The 12,443-nt window shown below is 45.8% G+C and overlaps 1 protein-coding gene across 1 annotated transcript in view; it reads left to right on the top strand.

Moving 5' to 3' along the window:
* TAB1 (TGF-beta activated kinase 1/MAP3K7 binding protein 1) overlaps nt 1–12,443 on the top strand; it is a 102,682-nt gene that overhangs the window by 33,599 nt on the left and 56,640 nt on the right. Inside the window, exons 3-4 of the mRNA XM_006865262.1 lie at nt 2,931–3,030; nt 3,126–3,349. Of these exons, the coding sequence (XP_006865324.1) occupies nt 2,931–3,030; nt 3,126–3,349 (324 nt within the window). The remainder of the gene's footprint in view (nt 1–2,930; nt 3,031–3,125; nt 3,350–12,443) is intronic.

Genomic DNA, 12,443 nt, shown 5'->3' with positions numbered 1-12,443 from the left:
TAATTTACATCTCCAAAGGGCACATTCTGCAAGTCTGCTCCTGGCCACCAGCTCTTAGTCCTTCTTTTCTTAGTCCATGAATCTAGAGTCCTCAGCCTCTCCATGCCCCCATCTCTGGCGCTGCTTCTCTGGATAAGGTCCCGAACTCTGCTTGTGCGTTCCTCTCTTGATGGTCCTAGGGTCCTCTGTTTCTGGACTGTAAGATTAACCATTACCCTTTTTTTTGGTTACAAAACTTCTACCTTTACAATTGTGACAGTCACAATTAGTCATGATAACAGTTATTTACTATTGAATCTTACAAATCTTATCCCCATCTCTTTTCACCAGACCCATCTAGACAAGATGATAACTATTCAGTGAATCCACAGGGTTTTAACGGGCTGAGTTTTGGAAGTGGTTCTCTAGGCCTTTCTTACTCTGCCAGCTCTGCTGAAATCTGTTCAGCATCCCAGCAACACCCAAGCTTTCATTGACAGATGGTCAGTGATTGTACATGAGGTGTAAACTGGGTCTCCTGCATGAAAGGGGAGAATTTGCCCACTAAACCAATCACAAGGGTTGTCATTGTTGTTAAGTGCTATTGAGTTGGTTCCAACCCATAGCAACACTGTGTTAGGATTTCCGAGGAATGGCTGATGAGCTTGAACCGACCTTGCAGTTCAAACTGACTTTAAAGTCCAGCGCATTAACCCACAGCCCCACACCAGCACTCCAATTACAAGGGTTGCTGTTAAGTGCCATCAAGTCGGTTCTGACCCATAGTGTAGGGTTCCCGAGGAGCAGCTGGTGAGTTTGAACCACCGACCTTGAGGTTAGATGAGTTAAAACGAAGCATCTGGTAGGAAGACTTTACACTGTGGAGATTATACAAGGTCAATGGAGGCTTGTGACTTTGGATAAGATTCTGCAGGTGTTGCTAGTTGCCATGCAGTTGATTCTGAATCATGGCAACTACATGTATGCACATGATGGTGCTGACTGTGTGCTGTTTAGTCGGTTCTGATTCATAGAGACCCTGTGTAGGGGATTTCCAAGGCTGTAAATCTTTATGGGGGCAGAATGCCTCAGCTTTCTCCAGTTGAGGGCTGGTAGATCCCAGTTAGCAGCCCAACACTTAACCCATTAACTTACCAGGGCTCCTTTGTATGCAGAGTTGTTGTTGTTGTCATTGTGATGTGCCGTGGAGTTGGTTTCTAACTCACAGCGATCCTGTACAGGGTTTCCGAGGCTGTAAATCTTTACGGGAGCAGAAAGTCTCATCTTTCTCTCGTGGAACAGATGGTAGTTTTGAACTGCTGACCGTGAGGTTCACAGCCCGATTCATAACCACTATGCTACCAGAGCTCCTATGTATGCAGGGTAAAACTGTGGAACTGCCCTATAGGATTTTCAGGCTGTGACCTTTCTGAAGCCTGTTGCCAGGCTTTCTTCCAAGGTGTTTCTGGGTGGGTTTGAACCACCAACCTTTTGGCTAGTGCTGTTGTTGTGAATTGCTGTCAAGTTGGTTCTGACTCATAGCAACCGTGTATACGGTTTTCAAGGAGCAGCTAGTGAGCTTGAACAGCCGACCTTGTGGTTCAAACCGACCTTGCAGTCCCACACATTAACCCACAGCACCACACCAGGACTCCTTTTGGCTAGTTGTTGTTGTTGTTAAGAGTCGTTGTGTCGGTTCTGACCCATAGTGACACTGTATAGGGTTTCCAAGGGGCAGCTGGTAAGCTTGAACCACCGACCTTGCAGTTAAAACAGCTTTGCAGTCTGGCACATTAATGCACAGCACACCAGGACAAGTTGTTGTTGTTTAGTGCTGTCAAGTAGGTTCCGACCCATAGCGATCCTGGATAGGGTTTCTGAGGAGCAGTTGGTGAGCTTGAACCACCGACCTTTTAGTTCGGATGGCTTTGCAGTCTGTCGCATTAACCCACAGCGCCACACCAGCACTTCCCAGGACTAGTAGTGAGCACATTTCAATTATTTGTGCCACCCAAGAACTCCAAAGGCAATGTACTAGACAGATTCGCAAAACGCAAGAACACTAATCTCAAGGACTTTAGGAAAGTATGTCTTGGTAGAAGCCATGCGTTCATTCTCAGTCCCTGGAGAAGGACATCATGCTTAATAAGGTAGAGGATAAAAGCAAAACAGTGGAAGGTCCTCAATGCGATGGATCGACCCAGTCGCTGCAACAATGGCCTCAAATTGAACAATGGTGAGGATGGCTAGGATTAGGCACTGTTTCCTTTTGTTGCGCATAGGGTCTTCCTACAGTGGACTTTTATAACCCCATTGCCTTTTTGTCAATTCAGATTCATAGTGATCCTATAGGGCGGGGTAGAACTGCCCTATAGGGTTTCCAAGGTTGTACATCTTTATGGAAGTCTTCCTCATCTCTTCCCAAAAGAGTGGCTGGTGGATTCAAGCCCTCAGCCCCTCCTCCGCCCCACACCTTTCAGTCAACGCTTAAATCACTGCGCATTGTTTTTGTTGTTATGTAAGGAGTGGTTACGAATCGGGCTGCGAACCTTAAAGTCGGCAGTTCGAAACTACCATCTGTTCCGCAGGAAAAAGATAAGGCTTTCTACTCCCGTAAAGATTTGCACCCTCGGAAACCCTGTACAGGGTCGCTATGGGTCGGAACCGACTCGACAGCACTTAACAACAACAACGTGGAGTCGGTTCCAAGTCATAGCGACCCTATATAAGATTACCAAGGAGCGGCTGGTGGGTTTGAATCGGCTGCTAACCTTGTAGTTTGCAATCCAGAATTTATCCCGCAGCACCACACCGGCCTTAAATTTCCAAGAAAGGCAACAGTGGGAGATTGCGCTTGCGCACACTCTCAGCCACAACCCCAGCGGACTTCGGCCGTGAGGTGGCGCTGGGCGCATGCTCTTTGGCACCGTGGTTCTCCTCGCCTCTTTCAGGCCGCTCTAGCCGCCCTTCTCGCCGGCTCCGCTGGGAGGCGGACGCACCCGCGGGGGTCCCTCCAAGATGGCGGCGCAGAGGAGGAGTCTCCTACAGAGTGTGAGGAACCGACCTACTCTCTGGGCTGGAGGTTTGGGGTCGGGGAAGCCTTTCCGTTCCAGGAACGGCTCCTTCTCAGCTTTTGCACATCCTAGGTGTGACCGCTCTGTTCTCCTCTCCCTGGGCTGGCCCTCATCTATTCCCCGGGCCGGGGGCGCGCGCCGGCAGGACGGCTCTGCGGGACTCGCGCATGCGCGTCGCCAGGCCGTCGGCCGAGGTCACAGCCTTTTGGAAAGGTCCTAGCGTCCCGGAGCTTCTAGAACTCCTAGGCTCCTCACTGCTGGGCCGGCGCGCTGGCCCGGGCGTCCGGGGTGGAAGTGTTCTCTAAATCGGAAAGGGAAATGTGGCCCGCGGCTGCGGAAATAGCTCGAGTCGTGAGCCCGCCCGCCGCATGGATTAGTGGTGGTAGGTGCCTTGGAGTGGGTTCCAACTCGACGACTCTATCTCTGTACAACAGAAGGAAACACTGCCGGCCCTGCGCCATCCTCAGAGTCCTTATAATGTTTGAGCGCATTGTGGTAGCTACTTGCATCTTGTTGAGGGTCTTTCTGTTTTTTACTGACCCACTACCAAGCATACTGTCTTTCTCCAGGGACTGGTCCCTCCTGATAACATGTCCAAAGGATATGAAGTGCAGTGTTGCCATACTTGCCTTCTAAGGATCATTGGGCTGTACCTCTCCCAAGACAGATTTGCTGGGTCTTCTGTCAGTCCATGGTACTTTCAATGTTCTCCAACATGTGATTTGAATGCACCAGTTCTTTTTCTGTCTTTCTTATTCATTGTTTAGCTTTCCACTGTGTATGAGACAATAATACCATGGCTTGAACTAGGAGCACCTTAGTCCTCAAAGTGACGTCTTTGCTTTTTAACAGATTTCTTCTTCAGCACATTTTGCCTAATTCAATAAGTCGTTGATTCTTTGAATCCTGGTTCTATGATTGTAGAGCCAAGTAAAATGAAATCTTTGACAACTTCAATCTTTTCTCCAACAGACCAATGTCTGTTGGTCCCCTTGTGAAGGTTTTTGTTTTCTTTACATTGAGTTGTAATCCATACTGAAAACTGTAGTCTCTGCTCTTCATCAGTACGTGTTTCAAGTCCTCGTTACTTCTAGCCAGCAAGGTTGTGTCATCTGCATATTGCAGGTTGTTAATGAGTTCTTGTCAGTCCTGATACTGCATTCCTCATATAATCCAGCTTCTCCGATTAGTTGCTCAACATATAGAATGAATAGGTTTGGTGAAAGGATGCAACCCTGATGCACATGGTACCTAATTATAAACCATGCGCTGCACCCTGTTGGAACAACTGCCTCTATGTCTGCGTACAGCTTCTTCATGAGCACACTTAAGTGTACTGGAATTCCCAATCTTCACAATGCTGTCCATAATTTGTTGTGATCCACACAGTCAAGTACCTTTGCATAGTCAACAAAACACAAGTAAACATCTTTCTGGTGTTTTCTGCCTTGTGCCAAGATCCATATAACGTCAGCAGAGCTATCCTTTGGTCCGTGACCTCTATGAATTTGGCTTACATTTTTGGCAATTCCCTGCTAATGTTCTTCTACAACCACTTAAAAAATTATTTTCAGCATAATTTCATTTGTATGTGATATTAGTGATATTGTTTGATCATTTCTGCATCCTATTGGATCACCTTTCTTTGAAATGGGCACAAATAGGAATCTCTTATAGTTGGTTGGCTAGGCCTTTCAGATCTTTTGCATATATGAATGAGCACTTCCAGAAAGCCTTGCTTTGTATCATTATCTTCAATGTATCTTAGACATCTTCCTTCAATACCATCAACTCTTGATTGTATGCTACCTTCTAAAATGGTTGAGAGCCCTGGTGTGGCATGGCGGGTTAGTGTGTTGGACTGCAAAGTCAGTTTGAACCTCAGGGTCAGCGGTTCCGGCTCACCAGCCTCTCCTCGGAAACCCTATGCAGGGCCGCTATGGGTTGGAACCAACTCAACGGCGCTTAACAAACTACAAAAGAGTAGAATGTCAACCAACTATTTTTGGTACAGTAACTGTGTATTCCTTCCATTTTCTTTTGATGCTTCTTGTATTGATCAGTATTGCAACTCAGGGCTTAAATTATTTTTTTTTTCCGTACTTTCAGTTTAAGAAATGCCTATGGTGTGCTTCCCTTTGGTTTCCTAGCTTATAATATTTTATCCTCTCAAGCTGCCCTTTGAAATCTGTTCAGCTTTACCCCATCGTTTCTTTTGTTCACTTTGTTGTTGTTGCTAAGTGCCGTCAACCTGGTTCCATCCTATAGTGACCCTGTATAGGGTTCCTGAGGAGCAGCTGGTGAGCTTGAACCACCGACCTTGCAGTTCAGACCGAAGTTGCAGTCCAGCACATTAACCCACAGTGCCACACCAGGACTCCTCCATTCACTTTGTTGTTGTTGTTATGTGCCGGAGAGTCTGTTCTGACCCATAGTGACCTGTATAGGGTTTCCGAGGAGTGGCTGGTGAACTGAACCACCAACCTTGCGGCTCACACTGACTTTGCAGTCCAGCGCATTAACCCACAGTGCCATACATTGATATTCAACAAGTTTCGATCTCTTCTGACATCCACTTTGGTCTTTTCTTTGCTGTCTTTTTAACGACCTTTTGCTGTCTTCATTTTTAATTGCTTGATGTCATCCCAAAACTTGTCTGGTGTTTGGTCATCAGTGTTCAGTACATCAAATATATTCCTAAGATGGTCTCAGAATTCAGGTGGGATATACTGACGATAAGGAGCTTTAGTAGCATAGTGCTAATGAGTCGGTCCATTAACCTCAAGGTCAGCAGTTTGAAAGTACCAGCCATTCTGTAGGAAAAAGATGAAGCTTTCTGCTTGTGTAACGATTTTCAGCCTTGGAAACTGTATGCAGGATCGCTGAGTCAGAACCAACTTCACGGTATACCACCACCACCGTACTGAAGATTGTTCTGTGGCTCTTAGGAACTTGTTTTAATTTTCCTCAGCTTCAAAATGAACTTGCATATGAGCAATTGATGGTCTGGTCTCAGTCTGTCCCTGGCCTTGTTCTGACTAATGTTACTGAGAGTCTTCATAGTCTTCTCCACAGAACATCGCTTTGACTCATGTATGTTCTATCCAGCTAGGCAAGACAAGGTTCAAGTGTATAGTGACTGTCTATGTTGTTGGAAAAAGGTAATTGCAATGAATAAGTCATTGGTCTTGCAAACCTCTTTCATGTCGTCTTCAGCCTTATTTCTATCACCAAGACCATATTTTCCAACTGCTGGTCCTTTTGCTTTGTTTCCAGCCTTCACATTCAAATCACTAGTAATTATCAATATATCTTGGTTGCATGTTTCATCAATTTCAAACTGAAAAAGTCAGTGAAAATCTTCACCTTTGGCATTAGTGGTTGGTGTGTAAGTTTGAGCAGTAGTTGTATTAACTAGTCTTTCTTGTTGGTGTTGTTAGGCACTGTCGAGTTGGTGCTGACTCATAACAACCTTATGCACAACAAAACGAAACACTGCCTGGTCATGCTATGCTTGAGCCCACTGCTGATGCCATTGTGCCAATCCACCTTGTTGGAGATCTTTCTCTTTTTCACTGACCGCCCACTTTATAAACAGGATGTCCTTCTCAAGGGACTGGTCCCTCCTAACAATAAGTCCAAAGTATTGCAGACAAAGTCTAGCCATCCTGGCTTCTAAGGAGCATTCTGGCTGTACTTTTTCCAACACAGATTTGTTTGTTCTTTTGGCAGTCCATGGTACTTTCAGTATTCTCCTCTAACACTATAACTCAAATGCATCAATTCTTCTATGATCTTCCTTATTTACTGTCCAACTTTTACATACATGTGAGGTTATTGAAAATACCAGGGCTTGGGTCAGGCACACCTTCGTCTTCAAATTGGCATATTTGCTCTTAAATACTTCAAAGAGGTCTTGTGTAGCAGCTTTGCCTAATGCACTATGCCATTTGATTTCATGACTGCTGCTTCCGTGAGAGTTGATGGTTGATCTGAGCAAAATGAAGCCTTTGACAACTTCAATCTTTTCTTCATTTAGATGGATATTGTTTATTGGTCCAGTGGTGATGATTTGTATTTTCTTTACATTGAGGTTCAACCCACATCAAAGCCTGTGATCTTTGATCTTCATCAATAAGTATTTAAGTCCTCTGTGCTTTCAGCAGGTATGGTTGCATCATTGTTAATTGATTGTTATTGCAGATTGTTAATGACTGTTCCTGCAATCCTGATGACACGTTCTTCATATAATCCAACTTCTCAGATTATTTTCTCAGTATACAGATTTAATGAATATGGTGAAAAAATAAAACCCTGCCGCAAACCTTTTCTAATTTTAAACCATTTGGTGTTCCCTTGTTCTGTTTGAACACCCACCTCTTGGTCCATGTGCAGGCTCTTCAGGAGCACAATTAAGTGTCCTGAATACTCATTCCCTGCAATGGTGTCCATAGCTTGTCAGGATCCATACAGTCGAAAGCCTTTGCGTGGTTAATAAAGTACAGGTAAACATCTTTCTGGTATTTTCTGCTTTTAGCCAAGACCCATCTGACATCAGCAATGAGATCCCTCTTTCCACAGCCTCTGAATCTGGCCTGAACCTCTGGGAGTGCTCTGTCAGTGTACTGTTGCAGCACTTTTTGAAGTAGCTTTAGCAAGATTTTGCTTGAATGCCATATTAATGAAAATGTCTGATGGTTTCTGCATTCCGCTGGGTCTCCTCCCTTTGGAATGGGCAGACATATGGATGTCTTCCAGTCAGTTGGCCAGGTTGCTGTCTTCCAGTTTTCTTGGAATACAGAGTCATATACTAAAAAGAAATTGTCAATGTTCAGCCATTTCAAGAAATAGCATATGATCAAGAACCAGTGACACTCAAGGAAGAAGTCAAAGGTTTGTCAAAGAAGACTTTGACAAAGAACAAGGCTCTGGGAATTGATGGAATACAAATTGAAATCTTTCAATAAACGGATGTGGCACTGAAGGAAATCATTCTCAATGGGCTGAAGCATGGCAGCAATTGTGAAGTTGGCCCAAGATCAGGCAGTGTTTCATGCTGTTGTGCATAGGGTCACTATGAGTTGGTACCGACTCGATGGCACCTAACAATAACAACAATGCCAAGAAAATGTGGAAAACAAGCATCTGGCCAACTCTTTGTATGTGTATAAATATTATCCTATATCTGATGTCATTGTACTTTGAGATAGCTCTTGAAATGTTCCCTTTGACAATGAATGTGATGCCGTTCCTTTTCAGTTTGTCATTCCCTTTATAATAGATTCTATTTTTGTCTGATTCAGTCATATCCACCACTTGTCTATCAGTCTGTCACACTTTAGTGGCTTAAAGGTTGATGTGAGCTGGATGGAAGCTATTCTAGTAATATTTCAAATACCAACAGGGATACACCTGGTAGACAGGTTTTAGCAAAGCTTCCCAACTAAGATAGATTAGGAAGAAGGACCTGGCGGTCTACTTCTAAAAATATTGGCCAGTGAAAACCTTATAAGTAACAGTGAAACACTAGCTCATATAGTGCCTGAAGATGTACCTCTTAGGTTGGAAGACACTCAAAGCTTGACTCGAGAAGAGCTGCCTCCTCAAAGTAGAGTTGACCTTAATGACATGAATGGAGTAAAAATTTCAGGACCTTCATTTGCTGATGTGGCTTGATTCAGAAGTAAGAAGAAATGGCCTCAAACATCCATTAATAATTGGGACATAGAATGTATCAAGTACAAATCTGGGAAAGTTGGAAGTCATCAAAAATGAAATGGAATGCATAAACATTGATATCCTAGGCATTAGTGAGATGAAATGGGCTGGTATTGGCGGCCCAGAAGTGTCCGATAATAGTAGTAATACTGGCAACTCCACTCAGGTACCAACTTGCTGGGTCCTAGGCATTGCGCTTAGTGCTTTTCTTTTAGTAAGTTTGAGTCTCATAGCAGTCCCATGAGGTAGGTGCTCTGTATTTTACATTTGAAGCCACTGAGACACAAAAGAGATGGTTATTTGCCTAAGGCCACAAAGTCGATAAGTGGCAGAGTCAGGATTTGGGTCGGGACAGTCTAATTGTCTTGACCCTTTGGGTTTTCCTTGGCTGGTTTTCAGAAGTGGATCACAAGGCCTTGTTTCATAGTCTGTTTTAGTTGGAAGCTTGGCTGAAACCCATTCAGCATCCTAGCAACAAGCCTCTGCAGACAGATAGTGATGGCTGCACATGAGGTGGGAATGCTGCCTATCTCCTGTCTGGAAGATGAGCAGTCTACGAGGGATCACACTGCCCCCATTGCCTAAGTCGTAGCGATCTCTTAGTGGCCTGTGGACGTGTCTGGTTCATCCTGGAAGGTCACCTCCTAGACGACAGGCACTTGTGATCTCTTGCTTACCATTGACACCTGCACCTACACCATCGTGTGCTGGGCACTCCAGAGGTGCTTAGAAATCATGAGTAAAGCATTGGTGTTCTGGCCTGTTGCTTGGCCTTGGCCTTACAGATAGGCAGTAGACATTGGCTCTCCGGCCCTTGAGGATCTTGATGCATTAGAATCAGGTGTGAGTGTGACCTTCACTGCTGCATGCCACTGGTAGGCTTTGTGTCGATTCTGGAAACAGTTTTGATGTTGTTCCCTTGAGGGGACAGCTGTTACCTGCCACACCAGAGACGGCCTTTGACTGTCTACTCCTCTGTTTTACTAAAGAGCCCTGGTGGCACCATTGTTAAGCACTTGACTGGTAATTGAAAGGTCAGCAGTTTGACCCTTCTAGCAACTTGCTGGAGGAAGCTGTGACTGTTTACCCCTTAAAGACTCCAGCCTTGGAAACCCTGGGCTGCCGCTCTCTGTCCTGGAAGGTCACTGGGAAGCAGGTGCAGCGGCACTGGCTATGGTTTTCCTCAGGGAGAGCTGTGCCCTCTCCCTGCCTAAACGCCCCCTTGTAGTGAGCATTCCAGAAACCCTCTGTGCATTGTGACAGAGAGTGACTCTGGAGGGGTCAGCACTACCGAGGCTCTGTGGGTGGGCTGACTGAAGAGCAAGCCGTGCTGCGCTATGCACACCAGGTGGCTGCCAGAAGGTGGCTCCCTTCTAGCAGTGATGGAGCCCAGGGGTTTGGGCTAGATGGATGGCAGGCTCTGGAATGTGTTCCTGAGGGTGGTTATGGAATCTTTCCAGGTCCTTTTTTTAAAAAAAAAAAAACTTTTTATTATATATTTAGTGAAAGTTTACAGACCGTATCAGTTTTACATTCAACCAATCCTACACTTTGTTTCATCTCAGTGATTACAATCTCCTCCCAGCAACAACAGTTATCCTGCTCCCTTCCTGGGGTTTCCATTCACATTGCACCAAGCTTCCCATCCCCTCTCAGCTTTGTCCGCGGGTACATGCTGCCCTTTGATATTGACTACTGACAACTAGAATCACTAGTTGTCCCCGCTCTGTACCTATCTACTGCTTATCTGAAAATTGGGCCAAGAAGTTGAGTTCCTTTCCAGACCTGAAGGGTGGTCAAGGGCCATAGTCTTAGGTCCCTCCAGTCTCTTTCTAGCCAGTAACCCGGTCTCTTTTTAAATTAAATAATTTTGAGTTTTGTTCCACGTTTTCTCCCATTCTAGCCGAGACCCTCTAATGTGATCCCTTTCAGAATAGTTGATCGTGGTAGCCTGACACCGTCTCATTCTGGTCTCAGACTCATGGTGACTGATGTTCACATGTTCCATTAGTCCATTGGACGATTTGATTCCAAATCTCCAAGTATTTCTTAAAAATTGGGTATGTATCTGAAGACAAGGACCACACAAGGCCTCCTCTTGCCCTTTCTCTAATGCTGATCCTCCTCCTGATCCGGGCGTCCTCAGAGCAGAGCAGCAGGCCCGGCGGTGGGCAGGACTCCCTGACATCAGGCCTCCATTTCTCTGAGTCAGCTGACTCAGCAAATGGCTGTAGGGCTGCCAGTTTGTGGCTCCTGGGCGTGGGGATCTGAAGACTGAGAAGCTGTGGGTCCCCCCTTCACTGCATTGGCAGTCCAGCTTGGGAGGAGCCATGTGCCACTCACAATATGGGCATCATGGTGAGTCTTGAGGCAGCCGAGGGTGGTGGGACTTTACCAGGCAGCAGGAGCTGTGTCAGGAGGGGATCAGAGAGGCGCTTCCCCTCTCATCCCCAGGCAGTGTGGCACCCTAGAAGGGCTTTCCAAGAAAAGAAGAGTTTTTGAAGATAATGGTAGTGTGTTCAAAAGAACCTGGATCCTTTGACAAGAGCAGCTCCAATGATTAGAAAGGAGACACAGTGGGCAGTGAGTGTATGTGACTGGGGAGAGCAGCTCGGAAGGAGCGCGACAGCGTGAGGACACACAATCAGAATGCACGGCGCCAATTCAGCCATTTGTACAGACACAGTCAGTGCCGGTGATGCCATTCTTCAACAACAAAGCATAAAATCAGTTTAAAATAAGGAAGAGCTTGGGCCCTTTATATCCAGATAAAATAGGCAGTCCTGTGTAATGTGGCCTTGGGTGAGTCTTTTAACCCTCTCGAGACCTAATTATTTTCTCCTGGTAATTTTTTGTAGAACCATGTGTTTACAGTAATGGAAAGCATTTTGAATGAAATTTAAAACAATGTTTTTGGAGTAATAAGGATTTTGATACAATCAGTGGGACACATATGTCCCTAGGGGACTCTTGGGCTGGGGTTGATGGAATGAGGCCGTTTCTTCAGACCCCCACAGTTACACAGTCCTCACCAGTTGGCGGCTTGCCCTAAAAGTGGGACAGAGACTTTCCACTGAACCCCACAAGCAGGAAATGTAGGTGGACACTCCATGCCCTATAAGTCATGAAAGGGTTAACACCTCTTCCTGAGGACTCCCAGGAATTTTGTTAACATTAAATGAATGAATACAGTACACTCCTGTCTTGAAGAACCTCCGGAGTCTCTGCACTCACTACCTGACAAGCACGGGCAGGGGTAGGGACTACTGCCCTCCTGGAGCATATTTTGTAGCAAGGAAGCGAGACAAAGACTGATGGACAAATAAAGATTATAGTTGTTGTTAGGTGCCATCGAGTTGGTTCCAACTCATAGCGACCCTGTATAGGATTTCCAAGGAGCAGCTGGTGGGTTTATCACCGACCTTGCAGTTCAAACTGACCTTGTGGTTCAGCCTGGGGGGGGGGGCGGGAAGCTGAGGGGAGTGGGCCTAACTGAGGAAGCAGGGTGCATTTGGCACCTCAAGGAGGCCAGTGGCTGGCTGGAGTGTTTTGGAGAAAGTGGTAGTAGCTGGGGACCCTCGCTGGTGCTGATAAGACCTTTGGATTTTATGTTGTTGTTGTCAGGTGCCATCGAGTCGGAACCGACTCATAGCGACCCCATGCACAGCAGAA

The sequence above is a fragment of the Chrysochloris asiatica genome, unplaced genomic scaffold (assembly GCF_000296735.1).
Source record: "Chrysochloris asiatica unplaced genomic scaffold, ChrAsi1.0 scaffold00076, whole genome shotgun sequence".
Classification (NCBI taxonomy): Eukaryota; Metazoa; Chordata; class Mammalia; order Afrosoricida; family Chrysochloridae; genus Chrysochloris; species Chrysochloris asiatica.
This window is presented reverse-complemented; position numbering and strand designations above follow the sequence as displayed.